This window comes from Corvus hawaiiensis, chromosome 6, assembly GCF_020740725.1.
Source record: "Corvus hawaiiensis isolate bCorHaw1 chromosome 6, bCorHaw1.pri.cur, whole genome shotgun sequence".
Taxonomy (NCBI): Eukaryota; Metazoa; Chordata; class Aves; order Passeriformes; family Corvidae; genus Corvus; species Corvus hawaiiensis.
This window is the reverse complement of record NC_063218.1, coordinates 12183284-12208320: the sequence shown is the minus strand read 5'-3', so window position 1 is coordinate 12208320 and position 25037 is coordinate 12183284. Positions and strand designations below refer to the sequence as shown.

General features: G+C 41.5%; 1 protein-coding gene across 9 annotated transcripts in view; it reads left to right on the top strand.

Moving 5' to 3' along the window:
* EVL (Enah/Vasp-like) overlaps positions 1-25037 on the top strand; it is a 121439-nt gene that overhangs the window by 36856 nt on the left and 59546 nt on the right. For 8 of the 9 annotated variants that reach the window (XM_048307531.1, XM_048307534.1, XM_048307533.1 and 5 more), the window contains exons 2-3: positions 15290-15458; positions 22262-22439. In XM_048307531.1, coding sequence (XP_048163488.1) covers positions 15324-15458; positions 22262-22439 — 313 coding nt within the window. In that variant the 5' untranslated portion in view covers positions 15290-15323. Of the gene's footprint in view, positions 1-6551; positions 6697-15289; positions 15459-22261; positions 22440-25037 lie in introns of those variants that run through there. The other variant, XM_048307530.1, reaches the window with a different exon arrangement.

The following is a 25037-nucleotide window of genomic DNA, read 5'->3' as shown; positions in this document are numbered from 1 at the left end:
ACTGGTTTATGAGACTCACCAAGTGGATGGAGAGGAGAGGGATTCAATCTGGTGTCCTTTGTGAGGTAAAGGCAGGACACGGTCAGGCTGGGCAGCAATTTGCTGCCAACTTGCACATGTTTAGTAGATGCCCAACTCCTGAGAAGTGGCACTTTATGGTGTCCCTGCATGATGATGGGAAAGTCACAGAGGACATAACACAGACAAGAAAATAATTTTGGAAGAGATAAGGGGGGAAGGTTGCTAGGAGAAAAAGGGTAAAAATCGTGGTAAAGCAGGAATACTTCTGCCATTATTTGACAAACACTGAGCACAAACAAGTCTGGTGCACAAATGTGCTCAGGGATTCTGTTTCAGTTTTGGCAATGAGAAAATCTTTTTATCTGCCAGGAAATGGGGAAAAATCTTTGCCAATAAATAATCGAAGGAGGGAAAGGAGAAAAAGAAGGGGCTGCCGGGATAATTTTTGTTTTAATAAGTATTGTCGGTAGTTTTGGACGAAGGATTTGTGTACATTTGTCCATTTGCAAGCTCTCCTTGTGTTTATTTTTACTAAAATAATCTGAAAATTTTCTTCATGTGTAATTTAGGAGACATCCCCCCAAACTGATTACCACAATTAATACAGATTTTTAAGTAGAGTTTATTGACATTTGGTGCTGTTTTTGCCCACCTTCAAGAGGGTTTCACCTTTGCCCTGATGGAACACAGTCAGATCTGCAATGTTCACTTTTTATCAGAATGAAGATAATTAATCTAAGTTGACGCTATGACTAAGTTGTGCAGCTTGTTGTTTATGCCCAGCAATAATTTGTTATTCTTCCCAGCCAAAGCATATCTGGAAATATCGGGGCCACAGTCATTGTCCATCAGTGCAGACTCTGGATTTAAGACGGGGCTTCAGTAGACCAGTATAATTTACCTTGTTTTACTGCCTAACTGATCACACAGATGATATAAAAAATAAGTTTCGGCTGCAGCTGGAATGGCTAATTGCTAATAGGAATTTTGCCACCAACTTCAGCCAGGATAAAGCATGAATTGATTCATGCAAAGCTACCTCAGCATCGTGTTAAATGCTTTTAGGGATTATTGTAAGACATGAAAAAATGTGGAAGGGATATGGATGCTTTAATGTTGTTACAGGAGAGAGCTTCCCTGCCTGTGTGCACCACATTGTGTTACATGGCAGTGAAAGATGTGGTGAGCTGACATGAAAAACTGCTGACTGTACCCATTCCACCTTCAGGGATCCTTCTGCAAGTTGAAGTTTCCCTGTGCCTGTAAGTCAGCTATTATTTCCAACCTGTCCTGTTCCAAGAAACATAAATATCAGGAACAAGGCTAGAGAAAAGGCAAGGCATTCTTCATCTTGGTGTGAACCTATCCCTCATCCTTCTAGAGCCTGCACAACTTCACTTTGAGCCCTGACTTTCTAGGGATGGGGTTGCTGTCTTGAAAAGTGCTTTCCCAAGGATTATCAAATTATATGCCCTGAACATCAGACAGGCACATGCCTTTAGAGAACTGCAAGTGATAAAAATACATTTAAGTGTGATTTCTGATCAGTTTTTGGTCAGCTGCTTCCTCTCCAGTCTCTTAAGCTGTGTTTACATGCTTTCACTCCAGCATCCCTTACATCAGAAAACCTCTCCTTATCTTCACACCTGCCATGCTGTACCTCACCCACCCATGTGCCCCTGAAGGGCTTGTGATAGAAACACTTCCATGGGCTTATGGTGCCCACAACATGCTATGGAGGTGTCTCATGATACAAGTATCTTATCTGTTCAGTAAAATATGATGCTTGAATTACATTTCTTAATGATGGATAGCATTACATAGCTATGGTTAGTATCAGAATTGAGGCAGTGCTAGTTCTGAGTGAGAAGCTCCTAGTCTTCCTTTGGGACTATTGTGAAGTTGGAATTTCTTGTTTCAAATACAAACCCCAGAAATTTATATGGCCACGCCATAAATCAAGACCTACAAAAAAGTAATGTAGGTAGTTGAAAGGACCACTGCCTACAGCTGCTAAAAGCACTCATCATGGTTGCTAAACTTTAAGGAAAAATGCCAGCTGAAGGTGAAAATACATCAGCTGTGGAGCAATGTTGGGGCATAGCATATGCTTGGTGACATAAATACGAGAATGTTTTTCAGCTGATACCCCAAGTAAGTTTATATTTACACTCAGACCATGTCTAATAGCTCTTTAGATCAGGAGCATTGCTAAGCTTTAGCATAAAAAAAAAAAAAAGTTATGTGGAAAAGCTGAGTATGCCCCTTAAAATCTGCAGTTAAGAAGAGGGCTTGCAACACTCAAAATCTCAGCTTCTGGAAAAGACAGGAGATGGCATGCCTCATCTGAGGTACTGGCGGGAGCAGTAGCTGCTCTTTCCCTGCTGCTGGAGCAGGTGTGGGTGGTGTGGCTGGTTCTAACTATAGGTACAGAGGTGCCTTCTGCCTGCAGCAGGCAGATGCCCATGCTGGCAGCTGCAGGGAGACTGCTGACATGGAGGCTTAGAAGATACAGCCCTTGGTATCACCAGCTGCCATGAAACAATGTGAAAATGTTTGTTTAATAAGGACTGTAAAATGTCCCTAGCACTCAGGACTCTTAAGTACTTTCATAATTTCAGGGGAACTTTTCCTGGCAGACTTTGATCATATTAAATAGATTTCCCATGATATCATAATGCTCCATTTGTTATAAATGTGCTGATTTGCGGATGTGCAATTAGCTGACTCAAGCAAAAAAGCATTATAGATATCCTGTGTATGAAGTGGCAGTTTATTTCTCTCCATATGGTCTATAACTTGTTCCATGCTGCTTACCGTGGGGTCTGGGCTTACTGCCCGTTGCTCATCACAGTTTATAGAGAGGAAAATTGAAGGCAGCCATGGAGTTAATTCTTTGCAATACAGTCATTTCCTTAAGGCAATACCTGAGCTGTTTGCATCAGCCCAAACATCCCCTTGGAAGCAGGTGAGTCCTGACTATTCCCTCTGTGGAGTGAGGGTGAGATGAAATCATCTTAGCAAGGGGCACTGCATGAATTGAGAACCAGGGACTTCCCAGAAGGAAAAAACAGGGCTTCCCAAATCCTGCATAACTCGTGGCCTTTACAAGATTTTTTTTTTTCCTGACATACGTTTATTTATCCCTACTTGAATGGCTCTATACAAATGGCTAAATCAAGTCCCTTTTAAGCCCATGGAAAGACTTCCTTGGACCTCAGCAGTGATGGGATTGCATCCCAAATTAATAGTCCCAAAAAGACTAATTTGCAAAATATGCTCAGTGCAGGATCAGTTGTTTGGCTGTTGAAGTGGCAGCTGGCACCTCACCTCACTGCACATTTTTAGTTCTTATAGTAGTAAGTGAGTGTATTCTACTCTCCTCTCTCATTTCTCTCCTGCTCTTTTCAAATGAGTGGGGAGCATGGAAAAAAAGAGATTTGTGAGAGCAAGGGCATACATTAACGTACAGGGTTAAACGTTCTGAGGACAAGGAATTTTTTTTGCCTCATCAGCATGTTTAACAGTTGCAAATCTCAGTGTATGAGGAAATGTCTTACATTCAAAGACTATTAACAGCTGTGAAATTAGATTTACAAATCTGAATATATAACTGCATATTTTACATGCTCTTGCATATCACTTGTGCATATATTCATGAAACTGTCTCGTAGTTTATGAAATTTGAGTGTACCATTTCAGTGGGAACTTCCAGATTTCTTAATCATGAGATCGTTAAATGAAAGACTTGCCATATGCAAATTTTGAAATTGGTGCAATATAACACGATGCTTTTTGAGGATAACACAGAACTAAGCCCAACAGATATGTAAGTATAAATAGTTATTTGGAAGGTGTGAAACATTCTTATTAAGAAAAAAATACGTTAATCATGTCTACCTTCAAATAACTCTTAAGTGGGTACAGTTTTATATTATGATTGTGGTTTGGGTTTTTTTAATACCATAAGCGACAAATTCTACAGTGCTTCATTTCATTCTTAAAAATAGCCTGGGTTTTGTATTTGGAGATGAGTCATTTTGAGGCTGAGGCACTCACCTTTCTGGCTTAACCTATAGCTCTAAGGATTGAAAATACATAACATTATTGTCTTATACAAATCACGATTCATCTGGTAAGGAAACTCTACAAAAGAGAGCGAATACAATATTTGGGAGTCTTTGGAACATGAAAGCCGGGTACATGGCCAGCAGACGTGCTGCTTGGAAACCTATGGGAATATTCACTTAATTGCAACTAAAGCCTTGCTTCTGTGTTTAGGAATCCTGATCTGCTCACACAGATCTCAACACATGACTGAAATAATCTGTTTATCCAGCATATGGTTCTTTGTGAGGACTGGATAGAAGTCAGTTACTCGGTCTTATGTGTCATTTGTCACAGGGTGCTGTGTCCTTCTAAGTACTCCCTGTCTAGTCCAGGGCCATGGAGGCATTTTAGCAATGCAAAGAGGTGATTAGAGGCACTTCTGCTGGAATGTATGCTGTGGTGCTTAATGAAATTAATTTGGCTTATGACAGGGGCATGGAGAGGCAGCCCTGGGCTTTGTCCTACTCACTGTCACTATTTCCCAAGGTGACATTGGATGTGTCAGTAGTGGCCTGCTCTTTGCTGTGCTTTCAGCATGCATGGTGCTAGCAGGAGGGAGGAGGTTGGGAGTCTCCAGGTGTGCTCGAAGGCATTTGTTAGGAGAACCAAATGTTTAAAACCAGGGTTTTCTAGCTGATATTATTGTAGCTGATATTTGTGTGTAAGGAGAATAATAGCTGCTTGGTTTAGCAGGAAAACTGTTCTATCTCATAAGTGCTGTCTCCTTACCCCCAAATCAGTGATCATATCTATCTCAGGCACATGGCAGCAGAGAAATAAAAAGGCTCCTCAAATCTTTGCTTAGTCCATCTTCTTGTATCCTTCTGCCTAGAACACTGGAGTCAGTGTGGCTGATCTGGGCCATTAGTGATTTGTGTCTGTACTTACTTGGAGATGCATTTTTCAGGTTATGTCCTTTCCTAATACATGCAGTAAAGTACTACTTGCACTGATGTACTCTACAATAAGCAGTGTGTGAGCTATACAGAGGAACTGCCACTTGACCCCAAATAATGTCAGATTTTAAATTCATGAAGAGCAGGATTTTTTGAATGAAATAAGGTAGTGCCCAACATCCACACAGATCTCAAAGCAGAAGGATGTAGTGTCAGGAAAATGCAGCCAAATTGAAATCCCAAGAAAGTGATAATAAAATGCTTCATTAAACAGAAAAAATAAAAAGAGAAAACAAACCAAAAAAACCACTACAGAAAAAGCTGTGCTTAAATGTCAGTGAGAACTTTAATTCTTGTTGTCTTTTAAACTCCCCCCACCAAAAAACTGAAACTCTTCAGTCATACAGAGATTTTCTGCAGAGGAAGCAGAAACAGCAGCTGAACAGGCTGTGTACTACCAACCGTGAGCGCAGCCAGATTTTGATACCCATGTTTTCACTAGGTGCCATTTTAGCAGCAGTTTCTTTAGGTCTTTCAGTTGGACCATGAAAGTAATCTCTTGTAACAGGAAAGACAGTGAAGGTGAAAAGTGCTCTGCTTCCTGGCTTAGGTGGAGCAGCATTTGCAGCCCTTGCTCCCCAGCAGAAACTGTACTGAAAGGTTTGTGTAGCTGGTGTGCCTTGTCAAATTCACCCTATTTCTTACACATCTCTCTTTTTGCTATATTAAACAGGGATCTAAGGTTTTACAAATGTATGTTGCACTCTGAAACCACTTCAAGGACGTCAGGAATCATGTGCTCTCCTGAGGACTGGTCTCCTCAAGGCTCTGCAGGTTTTGCACTCATTAGTGGAGACTTCAGAGCCTCTGGTGCTGACTCCCAGAAAAAGCCTGTGTGCCTCCATGGTAAAATCATGGCTTCTGGCCATGTTTCCAGCAGTTCTTCAAGAGCTGAGAAGCTCTGCAGTTTGTGGGGTGCTTTGGGAAGTTACCTGGTGTCTGCACCCTGTGTCCTCTGCTCCAGGTCAAGTGTGGGCAGATGTGCAAAAGGCATCAAAGTAGGTGAGAGAGAGAAAATTTTGCGCTGTGCTGTGCCAGTTAAAGTTTTGTGCTGGAGCTGGACCTCAGCAGGATGCCAGGTTGGCTGCCAGGCAGTGTGGGGCCCTCGGTACCACCGGGGCCTCTGGGTTTGGTTCTGCGCTGTGTAAACGCCCATGCCATAAATGAATAACAGCAAGGGGTTTTTTTCTGTGTCTGAGCTTTGTTTGGTTTTGCTTTTTCTTGGACAGTGGACCTGTGCCTTGAGAAAATACGCAAAAAGTTTTTCATATCCATGCCTCCAATGAGGCAACGACGGCGCATCTAATCTTAATCTATATTGTTTGTACTTTTGCTCAGTAAAGCAGCTATAAGAAATAATACATTTCTTCTTTAAAGTCCTTTCCCCGCCCCTGCTGTATAAGTGTTACTTCCTGCCCTCCTGCTCTCTCAATAGCACTTCCCTTTCCTGTTTTGGTTATAAGCTTTCATAGAGACTCTTGGCTTGTCTCCCTGCCAAATTTGTCTTCTGCTCAGGTGAAATAGACTATTTGGATTTGAGCACACGTGCTGGATTTGAGCATATACCTCTGTGGGATTGCCTGACCAGGTCCTTCTCCATGGCAGGCACGTAAGTATCTGGGGACCGTGCCTGTTGGCAGGGAATTTGTTCACCAAAATTAATGTGACTGGATGTGAAGGAGAGCACATACTGTGATAAACACAGAAGGTTTGTGTTTTGGTTATAGCCTGGTAGGATAATTTATAATTGTATAAAATGGTAATTAAGCTTTTATGGCAATGCTGCATTAATATGCATCCCCTGGCAGTGAGGGAGAAGCTGACTTCATGAAGCGAGCGTTCCTTCATTCCTGATCTGCCTCCATCAGCTCAAGGGGAATTGTCACAGGTTTATTTACATTTCTTCTGGGATTGTAGGGAAACCAAGGCAAAGTGATGCCAGCATTAATGAGAGATCATTATGTTGATTTCCTCTGTTCACTTATGAGTCTGCCTTTCCTGGTCATTAGTTATGACTATGATCTTTCAAAGCCTTTATTTAAGGTATCATTCTGAAATACAGATGCGGTTGGCCCATGAGTGAGAGCCCTCAGTCATGTATTTTCACTTGACAGTTCAGTTTTGGGTTTTGCGTAATTCATATTTTACAAGATTAGGTACTTCTTGTTTTTATTTCTGTAATTTAAGGGGGAAGGGAAATAGTTTGTATTAATAGCAGCCTGATCCAGTCGAGTTGCTTTTTTACTGTTTTTGACTAATTGAGTTCCTGGTGTTTCTCCAGGACATTTACTTGACTCATTTTTAGGAAGTTCTAAGCATTTACTTGATATGTACTTTTAGGAACTCCTGAAGTGTATCATGAAGGTGATATGTAAAATCTGAAAATGAACCCCACGTAACAGAAAGAAATTTTACATGATTCAAAGCATTAATGGAGCAGTGAAGTTCTTCCATTAGGAGACTCCATTAGCAGTCAGTTGTTGGAACTTGGAAGGAAAAGTTTCCTGGGGCATGGCCTGGCTCTGGGAGTCTCTCTGCCCAGCAGCAGTGGCACTTCTCTTAATCACACCACTTCCTCAGTGAAGTGCCTTTTTCAAAGCAGATCTCTTTAAGCATTTCTTAACATGCTGAGTTGAAATACTGATAGCTGGAGTTCCCCTTAGAGTCATTTGAATTTTTACGCTTCAGTTTGCAAAACCTGCCAGAGAAGGGATGGGTTAAAATTAACAACACTGCATGGTTTAAAAGTCTCAGCAACATAAACTAAGCAGATGTGCTGGCTTACAAGGACATCAATCTGTGGCCTCTGTGCTGGCCCCAAATCTCCCCTGATTGGCAGATGTGCTATTTAAGTGCCGTGGTGGACACCGAGAGGTCAGGGCTCTCCACGGACTGGGGCTGGAAGTGCTGAGGACTGAGCTGGTCTGGACCCAGTCAGGCCCAGGTGAAACATCTGTTCTGCTGCAGTCATGTTTTGCATACTGTATAATTTTTTGTATTTTTACTCACTTTTCCCATGCTCAAGAGCACTGAGGGGTGACAGAAGGTTATGCAAGTTCCTCCGGCCATGCCAGGATTGCGTGCGTGTTCCCAAATTTAGCAACTCATCTGCCAAACTCCTGGCTTAGTGTGCAACCTGGGTGCCTCATAAACTGTCTCTTCTCTGGTTTCCAGCTGATGTGTCTGCTGTGGGTATCTGCAGCAGATACTGGACAAGGCAGTTCCCACTGGGTATGCCAGTGTAGTAAGAGAGAATTCAAAATTAATATCTTATTCCTAACAGAAAGTAACTTTTGAATAATCTTCCTTATGGAGGTGAACTGGTGTTCCTCTTACTCTTGATAGCACTGTAGGTACTGGTATTTCCATTTCCTGCTCTGTGAAATATGTATTTGTCTTGCAGGTGTGTCATGACTTTATTTAACAGCGTCAGTCTTTCTGAGAGCTGCTTATGAAGGAGGCTTCATATTTTTACTATTTTCTTGTAACTATTTAATATTAAACTGGTTAGATGCTAGAGTTTAACAGTGGAGAAAGGTGATGGCCAGGCACCTGCAGCAGATGCTCAGTGCAAAAGGCTCCCCTGGCAGTGCAGCCAAACCCCAGTACCAAAGGCAGGGCTTCAATGTAAATGTGCAAGCTGAGCAGGAGACCAAAAAATAGCAGCTTCTCTTGGAACTGCGCTTCACTTCAGGCTGACTGGGGCAAGGGCAGCACTGTTGGGTAGGTCTGTCTGCATGGGTAGGCAACCAGGAGAGAGTGCAAATTGAGAAACTCTGATCACTGGGTCCATGGGTTGGTTTTTTAAAGGATGCCAGGAAATGGAGCTCAGAAAACAAATGGAGAAAGTCATTGTGGCACCTCCATATTATATATGAGAGTGTGACTGCTACTATTTAAATATCTGCTGTAAAACAGTCAAACATGTGCATGTCATTGAGGATTAAAAGCACCTTTCTGGATGTAAAGCCCCCATGGGGCTGCCCTTTGGTGTGATCAAGGGGCTAAATGCTGCATTTTCTCTATGAGGTCTTGCTGTGTTGCTTGAGGAAGTCCTTCAGGGCTCTGGGACAAAGGTGAACGATGGTGACACTGGCTGTACTGCAACTGTGGCTGTAGGGGGAAGTAGGCTTTGAAACAGGGGGTCCCAGAAGGAGTCAAAAGTATGACTGACATTGTGCTGGAGAAATGAGTCTCCCAAGGAGAAGTGGGGTCATGAGCAGAGCTGGTGGTGAATCTCTGGTGGGAAGGCTGGAGAGCCACTGCACTACAGCAGCTTTTTCTGTAATGAGCTCAGATCTCAGCTGTGGTCTATATAAGCCTGAATGACCTGACTGTCTTGTGTTCAGAAGGTGTCTCAGGTTTTTTGTTCTCTAAATCCAGTGGTCAGAGAGAAATGTCCACTGTTTCACGTTACTACTGAAACACTTTTCCTGCATCCCAGTCATTATTATATTTATAAAGTGAAAGCTATTAAAATGTTTAGCAAATTAGTCTATTAGTGTTTGAAGTGCACTTTAAAATGCTGCAGGAACATGACTTGTAGCTTGCTGATTCTGAGGTTAGCACAGGTCTGTACTGCACAGATCGCACATCTCTGTATACAGGATTTTGGATTTACATTAGCTGTTTTAGCTGACATTGAGAGTATTCTGTCAGCTTCCTAAATCATCATCAGCAATTTCTGGCATGTCACGTTTAACCACACAAGGGTGACTTCCTGTGGCAGACTCAGTGGACAAGTGGAGTAAGATGTGTTAAATGACTTGTGCATTATCTCACACATTCTCTGGGCTGAGGTTTTGTTCTCAAGTAAGACAAGCCTGGGCCTAAGTAATATCAACAGTTTCTCACACCAATAAGAATGGTTAGATCAGTCTAAAATCACTTGTAATTATTAATAATTTAAATGTTGAGGGGGGATGTATGGGAGATGGAAATGAAAAATAAGGTAAATGTTTGTATAAATGGCTGTTTGCCTTTTCTACATATACCAGAAAGAGCTTCTTTGAAGGCCAAAGAATCATGAGCGTCTTGAAACAAGGTAGATCCATAACAGGTTCAAAGCATGAGATCTTGATTTCTATCAGAGAGCTTTCAGAGTTTATGCTAAGGGAATGTCTGCCACAAGGACACAGTTGCATCTGTAAATATGAAGCATAGTGAAAGTCTCCAGGTCCACCTGGCATGCTGGAGTAAAGCCAACAGGTTTCAGTGTTTGAAGTTAGCTAATTGTGGATATTTGCTACATCTTCTGTGAGCATGATTTGGTGACCCTCCAAAAGCTGTATGACCTTGTCCTGGCTCCAGGAGAAAGTATTTTAAACCTCTCCCATTGCCCCCGGAGGTGTGTCCTCTGCTTGGTTTGGTGCTGGACGGGGGGTCCAGGTGGGGCTGGGATCACTGTGCACCATGGCAGGCTCTGCACGGGGCTGCTGGTCAGAGGTGGCTCAGTCACTCAGTACCAAGCTCTGTAAAAGTTTTATTCATAAGAGGATAACCGTGTAAGTAGAGAAAACAGGTCAGTGAAGGAGCACAGTGCAGCTTGGCCATTCAACTTTCTCTCAGTCTGGAACAAGAGGGGGAAGCCTTAGAGACCCTTCAGAGCCACAGACTCTCCTCCAAACATTATGGTTTGCTCTCTTTTTCCTGTTTATTCTCTGTGACAGGTCTTTTGTGGTTCCAACCTGAGCTTTTTCTTGTATATTTGGATAACCCACTGGGATAGGCAGAGTGGAGCAGAAGGACTTTTCTCTGTCTGATCCATGGCTCCTCCACTACCAACCTCCACAGTAATTTCTGTCATTTGGTTCCCCCTCTCGTCCTATATTTTCTCCTCCTATTTAATTACTTGCAGTCAGCCAGGTCATGTCAAGCCACCACATTAAGTGTCATGTGATAATTCACAAAAAAATACAGGTAATTTCCCAAAGATTCCTGGTGTTATTGATTCCATACTCTTTTTTTGCTCTTTTTTGGCTATAGATCTCGGTAATCATACATTTAGTAAAAGCCAGGAAGAAAGGACTGTGTTTTTCAGGTTCTGAACAGATGGAAGAGAAGAATGTTACTTCAGGATGAAGGCACCTTCCCTGCAGCACTGTCTCAAAGTGGCTGCCCATTCTCACCAGGGCTGGGCAAGAAAGGGCAATGCTGACCCTTTCAAGAAGAGTTAGGTCCAATTTAGCCAATCTGCTAATTCTTGAAGATGAATCCTAGACAGAAGAGATGGATGAGAGTGGGTCAAAATGTGTCACACAGAATGAAACAGTATTATCTGCAAACTGCTTAAATTGACAATTTTTTTAGTATTGAAACAATATTCTATAAATCTCAATGTTGAACACTTGATTTCACATATCACCTGTGAACAAAGCTAAGCAGATTTGCTTTAATTTCAGGCAAACAAGGGGTACTAGTGCAGAGGTTTGCCATCCCAGAGATGTAATGCTTTCAGAAAAAACAAGGGTGAATATTAGGATTTGGGGTCCCTACGAAGAACCCCTTCCCCTCCACATTTAAATAAGATGTCTTTAATCTGCCCTGTAGTAAAGTGAAGAGCATTGGAGTAGATGTTGTGCACAAACCTGAACAATTTTGCAATTAAGACCCCTCTACAATTAAATTTTTATGTATTTTTAGACATAATTACCTATGGTGGGAACTCACATGGATGAGTCTGATTGCATGTTAATGTAAAATAAAGTATCAATAGAGGAATTAGTAATATTTGACATGGTATATGAAATGTAATGGACCTCCAACAAATACCACATTTTCAGTAACTTCTGTGTATTAGGAAAATAAAGCAAGTTCCAGAAGTCTGCAAGCATAATTTTGCATATAAATACTAATATACAACAAACTGTTATCATGAAGAAGGAATGTGGCTACTCACAATTGTGTTACTAAGCCCTATATTTATTACCTGTCACATGTAGGAGACGTCAGTATCAGTGATGTATGGTCCTAAAAATTACTAAAAATTTTGCTGGGCCTTTGTGAAACCACTGGTGCTTGATTTGTGCTTAAAATAATGTACAGAGAGTAATACAGAGATTCTCAGTGACCTTTATAAAGGAAACATTTTCTGGGCTGTTTTCAGAGAAGTCTCTTAAAGCAGAAGTGGGATAGTTGTGCCTTTTATGCATAGGAGGAGTAAGAAGTCTTCAGGATAAAGAGTTACACCTCCATTTAGGGTGAGACAGCAAGCTAGCAATGGGTCCCTGGAGGCATTTTGGATGTTGAAAGATTGATGAAGTGCTTTGCAGGAAAGGATTCCCCTCATGTGCTGTTTTATGTTCCTTTCTGTTATTTCACTGGAGGCCAGATAACAGGCTCAATCCTGTTTCCATTTAAATGAATGATGAAAAACTTCCATTGACTGAAGGAGAGCAGGGATTGAGTTTGATGTGTTGTGGCTTTATGTTACAGTAACAATTGGTTGTCATGCATCAAACTCTGCTCCTGAGGTCTGTATCTGTGTTTCAGTCACAGGACAGTAGCAGGTCCTTTGCTGCTGATTTTGGCAGCAAAGCCTGAAGGCAAAGTTGCTGTACCTACTGGGATCTGGGTATGGCATTATGAGTAGTGCCATGTTAAGGCCCTCATGTCTGGATGGTTAGGTGTATTCTCTTCGTTGTAAGTAAGGATAATTTAATTAATTTTGACTGATTTAGCAGCTTGTGGTAATTGTGGATTCCAAAATTCATCTGAAATAGAGACAGTGTTAGGTTCCAGACTTGCTCTGATGGAGCCAGACACATGCTCTTGCTTACTTTACTGTACAGCAAGGCTTGTACTGCTTGACAAGGCTTGAGGAGAAGGACATGGTGTCACAATGGCTGAGTGTGACTCTCCCAGGGACAATATTCTCCTGGAGCCCACGGCTCACTGGTCAGGGGATTGCTGTGCCCTGGGCAGCTGATGCTCCCCCCCACCTCTGGAGCTGGAGGTGATACAAGACGCCTGGTAGCAAAGACGGGTAGGTGGCCACCACCCATCCATGAGACTGCACTGGGGATTATTTTTAGCCTTTCCACTTCCATATGACAAAGGTAATCCAGTGTACCTGCCTTTCTGCTGGTATATGTCTCTCCCATGCTCCCCATCTGTGAATCCAAGGCAGACTGAGCATCCCCCAGCAGGTCTGGAGGATGCAGGCAATGCTGCCACTGCTGCCAGGCTGCAGCTCTTGCACCAGTTGGAGGATTAGGCAGGCTGGAAGGAGCTCAAATCCCTCAGCTGCTCATGTCAGATATGGAGGAGCTGCCACAAGACATTAGCTTACCTTAAAAAGCAGGAGGGAGAGGTGTTTGCTGGTTGAGTACATCAGCAAAGGCACAGCTGTTCTCCAGGTATCTCACAAAGCAACAACAACTGGTGGATGAGCTGGATTTTACGAATTCTTAACAATATAAATAAAATAGTGTTTAGTCTTTCTGATCTGAATATATTGCTCTGGTAACAGAATTTAGCTGTTTCTATGATACGCAATAAAACCACAATTTATTCTGAATTTTCCTACCTTATTCTTCATAGAGATGTCTGCCAGCATCATTGCTCCCTCTGTAAATGCTGTGAGGACTTTCCAGGCTCTTACCCACAGCCTGGAGGAGGTCTGTGGACTACCTGAAGGCTGTGCAAAGTGATTGACAAAACAAGCCAGAGTCAGTAGGCTTTAGTGTACCATGGGGGATACATCTGCCTTGAAAATCTGTTTGAGACCCACAAATCAGAAAAGATTGAAAATTGCTGCTGTGATCAACCCAGATCCTCTTAATACTTGCAGTAACGTGCCCCCTTTCATTAAAATGATGACAGTGATGGGGTCAGGCAGGTTTGGGTGTGCAGCAGTTGGTATAATTTACAAGTGGTGTAATTTGGCACTGTGGCAGTGCAGCAATATCGTTTAGCATCACCCAGGAGCTTTTCCTTTATTTGTATGTGTGTGTGTGTGTGTGTGTGTGTGTGTGCTGGGGAGGCAAAAGCAAACCAAGAAGGGGAAAAGGATTTGTGTGCAAAGCGGATTAACCACTTGGTATTGCATTGTTGGACATTATTTAATATGGCTTGGGCTAAGGAAGGAAGGTATATATACCTATATATAGGTCTAAAGTTAGCAGGACAGTCATGAACTTAGAATTTTTGCAGGACATAGATCTCAACAATTCCATTTAGATGCGCTAACTGAATCATAAATGCATCATAAAGTGCACTATTTGCTTGTTGAAAATCCGTGTTACATTTCAAGATCTCAAATCTTCAACATTTGGAGGATTCATTTTTTTCTTCATATAAGGGACTTTTATTTCCTCTGATATAAGAAAAGTGGCTGGGAAGTCAGGAGAGTGGAACTGAAATTCTGGCCTGTATTGACATGTCACAGCATTTGCCAGTGGCATTTATTGCTCCTGAAGAGTGTGTTTTATTATGATTCTCTATATGTATATTAGTCAGGATATGACTAATAAAAGGTAATGTATTATGGAATATCTGTGAATATAAAGGAGAAAAATAGTTATTAACGCTATACAAAATAATGTTTATGTACTTCAATGCTGGCATGCATCCACATTCGTGGATTCCCCTTCCCCACTTTCTTTGCTGCTAGGATGAAGGAAAAAAGCATTCCTGTGTGTTTTGCACCATGTATTCTGGGACTTCCAAGTGCGTCAGTGGGTCTGGGTATTAGGCATCAGCTGGATTAACTTAATTGATTTCTTCAGTTTACCTAACGTGGCTTTTGGTTCAAGGTCTGCTGGCTTCCAATTTTAAATGTATAACTCAGCTGTGGGTGTCATGTTTGTTTTGTCAGTAAGCTGTAAAATAATGGTGGGTTTTCATGCAAATGTGAAAGGCTTTGCTTGCCAATAGATGCATAAAATAAATAGAGCATTCATACTGTTGGACAGTTTTCATAATGTTTATGTGATGCAGGTTATTTCTCGGGGATTAATGTTTTATATAAAATAGATTATCGGTTCAAAACAGCAGCATACAGGAGGTTTTTTAAGTCTGTGAACACATACATGTCAGCTTTAATTTAACAGATTGCATTCAAAGGATTAGCAGATCACATATAAAACATATGTTGTAAGTAGTACTGATAGTTTCTGTTGGTTTTTTTTCCTTTAGAAGTCTTAAGTAATAAGCAGTATTCACTGTTTTCTTTCCTGATTTTGTTGGTTTTTTCTCCCCAGTGAACAGAGTATTTGCCAAGCCCGAGCTTCAGTTATGGTCTATGACGATACCAGTAAGAAATGGGTACCAATCAAACCTGGACAGCAGGGATTCAGCAGAATCAACATATACCACAATACAGCCACGAACACCTTCAGGGTAGTTGGAGTTAAACTGCAGGATCAACAAGTGAGTAACTGTATCAAGTTTCCTGTAAATTAACCTTTGATCTCATTTGGGAAGCTCAGTTCTATACCTAATGCAACATTTCCTGCACCCTGCAAGGTGCCTACTAGCCTGTTTATACTCCAGTCATTTAGATTTTGTATAAATTTTTGCACACAGAATATATCATAAGTTATTACTGCTTATTTGAAAAAAGAATGTTTGGTAGGTGCCAAAGAGATTTGAATGTTATTTCCCCCCCTCCATTTTTTCTTGTGAAATGAGTCTTATTCACTCTGCAGGTTTTGCTCTCAGCTCCCCCCAAATTACTCTTTGTTTTTAGTACTATATTAAAAATGCAAATAAAAATCAATTGTTCTGCGCTGCTGTCCCACAAAGTGTGGTTATTACATTACTGTGATAAGCAATTAGTTCCTTGTAATGCACTTTAAAATCCTAGGTGCACACTGTGATCTGATTTACAGCGGACTAATTCTGCAGGACCTCCTTGGGTGTTAAAGGAGTTATGTGGGATTTAGGTTATCAGAACTGGGATCAGACCCCCGTTGGCCACCAAAGCACGATGCTCAGCCCAGGGCTGCCACGGTGTGGCTCTGACAGCCTGGTTTGTGGTGTGCTGGGCAGCACATGCCATCAGAGCTCCCTGACCCAGTGTCACAATCAGACCCTAAACAGAAGTTTACTTGAGCTGAGTAGCAGTGCAGTACCTGCATTTTAGAGCAGGAATTTCAGAGCTGAGGGCTCCCTTTGTGCACTGGCATGAGGCTGGTTGGCAGTGCCCACTTCTTGTGCTCACCTCGAGCCCTCTATGGGGCACAAGGATCAGGAAAAAGTGGGCCATTGGTTGCCTGTTGATTCAGGAGTGGTGTTGCCTCCTGGGAAGGTGAGGTGAGCACTGCTGCTGGTGTGAGAGATGGGCAGGGGCCAGGCAAGTCCAGCCAAACTGAGCCAGATCAGGCCAACCTGGAGAGCAGGAGCCAGGGCATCATCACCTCTCAGCTGCCACAAATGTTGAATGGATTGATCTGCTTATGGAAAAGCAGATGATCCTCAGCTGATGGCTGTAAAGATGCTTGGGCCAACTGGAAAAGTTACTCAGGTTGCTTACTGGAAGTGGTAATGACTTTGCTATGCTGTGCATATACAGAGTCATCATTCTGAAAAAGGAAAAGCAGAACAAAAATAGGTGGGCTTTGAGCGCAGTGATTTTCAGCTCCTTGCAGTGCACTTCTGAAACATCAGCCAAAAGTTTTGTGACTGCTTTTATCCTTCTCTGTAGAGCAAAGGCAATATATGAATGTAGTTCCATTCAGAAATAGAAAATATTTTCAAAAAGAAATGAAATACAATGGCTTCTTAGTCAGTTGTGAAGGGTCAGTACTGCTTTGTCCTAGGCCATACTAGCACTTTTACATTGCTAGCAGGTGAATGTAAATTATTTTCATGTGACTGCAATCTAAGATGGGACTGAATAGCTGGTGTAAAACAAGCAGAAGTCATGAAGTCAACATGTAAGGGAGGCTAAGTACCAGAGGTCTGTCTTAATCAGAGTATGCAGTTTAAAGAGTAGGACATACTAAAATGTCAAATCTTAAGCTGCACTTTGAACATGCTTTGCATTAACTGTAATATTTTATTTGCTTGCAGACATTCCAATTTATAAAGAGGCTGTATGCTATCTAAAAATCATCTCAATTCAGAAGGAAACAGGTAGAAGAATATATTTTTCTAGAGTTCAAAGACTAAAAACCCTCTTTCAAATAAACAGAAAGTATAGGTTGCCTTAGTCATTTAAAACCGCCTGAAACAAAGTGTTCATCTTAAATATGATTGCAAAAATCCAGTATTATGAACAAAGTCAAGACAGTGTAGCATAGTAGTATTCAAAGAAACACTCTGAAAGTCTCAAGATTCAGAATTTAATATATTTTATATGAGTCTCACATGGAATCACAAGCTTGCTAGGCTTGCTAAGTATTTGCATTTAAAGAGAACAGAAATGAATTTCAGTTAAAATAATTCTCTGTTCAAGCCATTTCATGCTTGCTCTCAGGTTCTGTTAAATCTCACTGAAACTGAGGCTTTAGTAAAGCTGTTGATTTTCTAGAAAATACATATTTATCTGAAAAGGACCAATCTTCAGCTAATATGTGATTTGACATATGAAGCTACACCGATTTTTGAAGAGTTGAGAAACTAGTTTAAAATATGTGATATAACAATGCCATGGAGAAACAATTCTAACTTTTCTTACATACTGTTTGGCAAGGCACAGATTAGTCTTCATGGCTTCATCCCTGCCTGCCTTTATTTCCCTTTTAATTTTTGTTGTTTTATAATACACCTCTAATAATATCTCTCTTTAATTTTCATCTGCTTTTTCATTTTCTACGTATCTTCTTCTGTAGACTCTTTGTCTTGTCTCTGTCTAGCTGCCTTTCTGTTTCCTAGCCCTTTTTTGGTGCATGTGCTGGAGCTTATGATGCTGTCTCTCATTCTGCTTACCTTATCTCCTTATCTCCTTATCTCCTTATCTCCTTCTCTAGCTGACAGTGTCTGAAAAGCTCATCACAGACAAATATGGTTTGTAGAGTAGCAGAACTGGAGCATCATTCTCCCCCCAGGAAGTGGCCCCCAGCTCTCGTTCCGATGTGTGTCTGGGTGAGGTGCTCACTGTGCGTGGCAGCTGTACCTGAACTCCCCTTTCTGCTCTGCACAAAGTGCAGCCTTGCAGAGGTTCATGCTGGCCTGAGCAGGAGCCTTCAGAAAACCACAAGTACAGTCCTGAAGCTTTGAAGTCGCCACAGAGGCCAGAAGTGGTTTGAAGCTAAGGCCAGATCAGTGTTACAATCGCTTAACGTCATGAGCTTTGATGTTCCCTTGTGGCCTTCATTTTGGACTCGATGTTCATTGAGGTCTTTTCCAACCTTAGCAATTCCATGATTCTCTGATTCTTGAAGCCAAACAGTTGCAACCATGTATTTTACACCCATGTTGCAACTTGCCAGCTGTCGTTGTCACCTGGCCTGTTGTAAAGGTGACGTGTGTGAGCTTCAGTCGCCATGCAAGAAGTTCACAAAGCTAAAAACATACAAGTAGTCCATCTTTATGGCTTAGCTGAAAAGAAGTAGCTCCCCCGTCCAGAGTCCGGATCAACTGAGGGTATAAAATTAGGACTTTACATCAAGTGATGTCAGCTCAGCATGATCTCATCAACCAAAGACACATGCTGAACAAACAGGCAGGGAGAAGGGTGCAGCTCAGAAGTGAATCACATCCTGAGGGGCTGGTGTGTTCATGTGGCTGAGAAGTGAATGTAAAAACAGGGCCTTGGGGAAGGTGAGACATTTCACATGTGAACCCAAGCCAAAACTGAGGCAGGGACGGGATTCCTGGGATATAAGCTAACCACAGTTTTTGAAAAAGAAAGAACCAATAATCACTGTTGTAACTTATTAGAAGTTCATCAGGTTTGGGCCTGCCTATAGAAGTAAAGAATCTGGCCTCAGCTGTAGCAATTTTTATATCCTCCCTGTTTTAGCAGTTGTGTCTGGTCCCTGTAAGATGAGCCTGAGCATTGGCAGCATGGCAGGGCCCAAGCCGGTAACAACCTGCTGAACCATTTCATGCTCTGGAGAAACAAGCAATTCTCTTGTCCTGGTTCAATAAGCAAGTACGTATTGGTGGTGAGACTTGTGTGGGAACTCTTCCCATGATCCTGGCTATGCTTACACCTCAGGTGTTGCCCTGAAGCCCACTCAGTCCCTTCAGCACCACCACTATCACTGCTGACAACTCACAGCTCCACAGCTGAAAGGAAGGGCATCTGTTTTGAGCTTTTGTATAGATTCTAAAATTCCCTGCCTGTCCCAGGGAGCCTACACCTGAAACTGAGGTGAAAGGGTGAAGGGAAGTACAGGGTAGAAGTGAAGCAAATCTCTTTTTTAACATTATAGGGATAGGAACATTGAAAAGTATCAATATAATGCTATGCATGACTGGTCTGTGAAACTCCTTGCCATATGAGATCATTGAAATACAGAATTTAACAGGCTTCAAAACAACACAGACATTTATATCAGTAACAGGACTACATTGTTTCAGGAAGATAAAATACTAAAAGGGGGTTGAAAAGAAAAACAGTGGCATATAAAATGTCATTGTTTCAGCTTTTAAGTCAAATTCTAGGTGAAGAGTTATAGGAAGAACTGTTTGTCATAAACAAATCCATTATTTATTTCTGCAAGATTTCCAGTGAGCTTCTCCAATTCACCTATTGTAGACTGCAAACTGAAGATTAAAAGATGAACTCTTGGTCTGCTCAGCCTGGCAATGTGCTCTCTTACTGACAGACGAAGCTATAAAGATCCCTTAGAAGCACCTGTAAAAAACCCCTGTGCTTCAAACAGGGAGACCTTCTTTATTTTAATTACTGCTCTGAAGCACTTCATTATCATCATGTGCCTTGCAGAGTCTCCACACCATCTGTACAAGACACCTTTGTGCACTTATTCTTAACAACAGCAGGAGATCCCCTCCTCTTTTTTCCATTTTCTATAAACACGAGGCAAAGGAGGTAAAAATCAAACTCTGGCTATTTTAAGTTCCATTTCCTAGTTTTAAACTCTCTGATTTGAGTTTGAAGACAAGGTGTTACATGTGTGGGCATCCTGATGATTACTGAAGGTCAACATTCAAATTCTGTCTTTATTCAATTAAGGGGATCTAACCTTCAGAACAAAGCAGATCCTTGGAGTTCCTTGGGTCAGTGTTCTGGGGAAGCAGATTTTGAGCAGTTTACCTGACTTCCATTACACAGTTTTTGGCCTAGTTGTTGAACAGCTTCACTGCACCCTCTGGTGCTCTTTGGGCTTTGACAGTGGTGTCCTTTGAAACGGAGATTTCTGTTAGTAGGTGAGAAAGACTCACTTTGAAAGCCTGGTAGAAGCTCACAATCTTTCTAAACATTTCCTCAAATACGTTGGCTGTGCCTTCCTTGGTTAATCTACTCGAAAAGGGTTGGAAGACTTAAAAACTGGTCCATGTTAAAACTGTTGGTTTAGTAATCCAGGCATGAGTCTACTTGATGCTCGAGAGACTCTCTGAGTGTGAGCAACATTGGTACAGGCTCTCCCAATGCTCAGTGGAAGAATGGGGGTGATGTCACAGTTTTTCAAAGAAAAAAGGCTATGCAAACTGTCAAATACAAGAGGAAGTTCAATGCCTTTGCTGTGACCAGTTTCCACTTCATTTTGGTTGGTGTGGGTGTTTTCCCACGCAGCATGTTGGTGATACAGTTCCCATTTCTAGGGGACTAACTCTTGGGAGCCTGTGTACCCAATGTAGGGCTGCATCTTCCTTTGGCTCACTGGTCAGGAATCTCAATGAAACGTGTCCAAAAAAGCAGTGTAGGCCTGATTGCTTCTCAGTGCATTTTCATGGAGCCTTAATAATGATACTGATTTGAGTACAACTGTTGGACCATCATATTTTTGCCTAAAGCTAGACCAGGTACTCAAAGACTATCTTCTACATCACTCTCTAATGCTGGCTCAGTAAGTAAATGCATCCTAGAAATAAGAGTATATCTGTAATTATCTAGTGGTGTAGTGGCTTCTTTGCTTCTTGCTATGGTTTCCATAATTTTTTGTATATTAATATAGTAAAGTTACAAGACATCTGTATCAATGAGACAGTGTTATCCTTCAAAAATACTAATGTGTGTAAAACAATTTGTTCCTTATTAGGTGCTCATCTAATGTTTCTCTGCCAATTTAAACTGGCAACCCACTGAAAATTTAAAACTCAGAGCTAGGAGTCATTAATCTTTGAAATTAGTTTTAAAAGTCTGCCTGTATAATTAAGAATTGTCAGTCATCTAACAAAAATATTGTTGAACGAATTAAATACACTGAAGCTTTTTAATTGCAATCATAGTGTTAACAGAAAACTTTCCAAAGTGCTGGTCAGACTGCAAAAAACATATTGGAAGGTTTTCTGGTATGTGGGAACCACCTCTAACATAAATTCTGTGTACAAAGTTGTACAGTGGTGCAGTGGACACTCCTGCCTCTCCACCCTCATCTACACTTTAAGATTGGAGGTTTCTGTCTGGATCCCAGCTGTGTTGTGTAGCTGGGTGTCCCTGTGCTCTGCTCAGGGATAAACAGGGCATTCTACTTAGCAGATTAAATTTCAAAAGAAACAGCCTTCTGCTGCAGTCACCCCTTCCCTGGAGAACCCACACGTACAGCAAGAGAGAAGGTGGGAGAGGAATGGTTGTCTGGTTTTGTCATTGCCTGACTGATTCTAAAGAAAAAGTCTAAGCACAAGAAGCTGCTGGTGATCAGGCACATGGGAGGAGGAAGGCAAAACTGGTGCAATGAGTCAAACATTTATGTGCTATAGGGTAGGGTTAGTGCCAAGAGCTGTTTTTCTAACAATTGTGCATGATCATCCTCCAAAAGATGGAAACAGCTGCTGGCACTGGCTGCTGGCTCCTGACAGCTGTCTGCAGCATCTGCACAGCTGCATCCTGTGGAGGTGCTGTAGAAAACACAAGCAGGTAATAGATTTTGCAAAACTGGCTTGCGAGTCCGCGGGGCTGCGTTGAACTGCTGTAAATCTCACGCCAGATGCGGGTCTTCTGTCATCGAAACAAGCGCTGCCTTACCATGCAGCCATGTAGGAGCTGCCATAGGAACTGCTTCTACCCATTTAGGTAACCTTTACACAAGGGTTGGGTGGTTTTTTCCCACTGAAAACAGAACTGTTTTTAATCCTTACCCCTCTGTTTCAAATCACAGGTAGTGATTAATTACTCAATTGTGAAAGGACTGAAGTACAATCAAGCAACCCCTACCTTTCATCAATGGCGCGACGCACGGCAGGTCTATGGCTTGAATTTTGCAAGCAAAGAAGAGGCTACCACGTTCTCCAATGCAATGCTGTTTGCTCTGAATATCATGAACTCACAAGATGGAGGTAAATTAATCTCTGTTAATGTCTGTGACATTTTAAAGTGCTTGTTACCAATCACCTAGTGCAGTTGTATTGGATATTATGCCATTATAAAACACATTATAATGAAAAACCTTAGCTTCCAGTAGACGGCCTTTAGATCAGCATTTGCTGTGGTATGAATTGTACATGTTTCCAGATTTTATTTCCCTTTCTGCTCATTTTTCATGGTGCCTTAACTCACCATAGGAAATCAATAGTTATTTGGGAGTGCCTCAGCAGGCAGGTAGCCCCACTGATTTATGTGGATCTGTATATGTGTTGTTTTACATATGAGGTGGCAGAATAAAACTTTAAATAAACAGAAGCTAGAGTCAAGTTAGCAAAATCTTACAGGATAGGACTCGGAGCTGGTATTTCCAGTGTGCTGGGCCAGCTCCAGCCATTGTGGGTCGGCTTTCCAAAAGAGGAGTGTGTGGCACCTTGGTCATTGGATACTATATTGACTGTAGAAGTAGTTTGTGGTGAAGTTTGCTCTTCTGTGAATTTGACATTGCGTTAGCTTGACACAGGCCCAAAATAAAGTCCTGGTTTCTCAGTGAAAACCCGTTTCTGGTTTGTGGTAGCTGGATGAAGCACTGCCCTCAGTCACATGCTTATGACCTCTCTGCAGCTCCTGGGCTGGGAACAGAGCAGTGCTTGTGTGGTGCCTCTTTTTTTTTCCTGCACAAACACACGCCACAGCCCTATTTTCCTTTTGCAAACGTGGTGAGTCAAGGTTTGCATCACTTGCTGCCATCCAGGTTTCACTGCAGTGTTCACTGGTGATGGACAGCAGCTCTTCAGAGAGAGATTGTCTCCTGACAACCTTCAATGCACAAATACGTCTCACTAAAAGGTGTACTTGTAATATAAAAGTTCAGATTTTTTTATTTTGCTATTTTCATTCTATTAAGCTGGAAAATGCAAAAGTCATCAAAAATCAAGAAATATTTTAAATTCTTAGCTATATTTAGAAGTACTGAGGATTTAATTCTGTCTTCTTCAGCTTAAACATTTTCAGCTGTAGTTGTGCCACAGCAGGAGACTTCATGAGGAAATCTGGCCAAGATTCACCAGTCCTAAACTCATGAAAGTCTGAAGAGTACAGAGCTCTTTGGCTGCTCAGATGTGCCCAGCCCTTTTAGACCTCCAAATTTGGATACTTTGACTGTGGTCTGGGTGTAGCAATTGGTTTAACGTCTCTGATGACTCTGCCTTTCTTCCAAAAGCCCTTAAATTTGTTTGGGGGTTTTTTTCCCCATCTGTCTCCTCCAGTCAAAGGGAGTGAGGTTTTTGCAGGATTTTGAGTTTGCTTCAGGGAGGTGCCTTGTGGAAACACGAGTCTCAGGATGAGAATTTATTGCTCATAGGCTAAATACAAGAAACTGCCTTAAAGTGGACACTTTATTTATGTTAACTACTCCTAGCAATGAACAACAGGTATTTTTAAGAAAGTATTTTTGAGCACTTGGAAAGCCTATTGAATTTCTGAGAAATTTATGCATATACAGTAAGCAATAATTTGCATTTTGCCTTTTTGGGGGTATTTTTTTATTCATTTACTTAGCACACCAAAGTGTGCTTTAGATGCTTTACAGGTTTAAAATCCAGTCCATGCTGAAGAGTTTGTAATTAGAGTTTGTAGTTGTCACATTCAAAGACATGAATTGGGTCACAGATACAAAACTTCATTTTCTGGAGAAAAAAAGAATGGTCTGGTAAACATTCAGTCTTCAGCAACCCTTCTTCTCTCATACATAAGGTGTTAGAAGTTTCAAAGATTTCCAGTTGTCCCATCCTTTACATCTGAGCTTGTCAAAAACTGAAATTTGGATTAAAGAACATTTCAGCATTTGTTTAAAAAAAACCTGATTCTATGAAACAAATTCCCCAAATACCCTTTTTTATCAATTTTTTTAATTATGAAATTTATTTCCAGAGGTATTTCTCTTTAATATTATATTAGCTACACACTGATAATAGATTAGAATGAAGCCTTTTATATCATCATAAGTTTTCCCATTACTGCCATGATCTCAGCATGCAAGTTTACAGCAAAAGTACATAATGGATATAAGGTATAAAATGTTTTTTCATATCTGCTCTTCCAGGCTTCTATAGCCCTTAAGCTTTTGTGGGCATGAATTAATGTGAATAGGAATTAACACAAATACACATATCCATATATCTTTTCAGGCACAGCCATTGCCTGCATACTCCATCCATTCTGCTGCCTGCATGCTGCATTAGGGTCTGCTTTTTCATATGGAAAAATCGTTAGGAAAAAAACGTATTTATTATATCTATGCATCCATGTATTAACGTTGCCCATGCGCTTATGCAGATGGATCGCAGCTTTAAGGGGTGCATTTGTATGCCCAGAACTGCTCATACACTCATAAAATGCTCAACCAAAACCACAGGGTTAAACAGAGGCTCCCTCTGCCACATTCACAGGGCAGCAAACCCTATCTGCTGCCCTACAGCTTGGAATATGCTGTGTGCACTACTGGGCACGTGCTATTTCTAATGTTTCGTTTTTTCCTATATTCCCCACTGAGACATTATGATGTTTGAGTT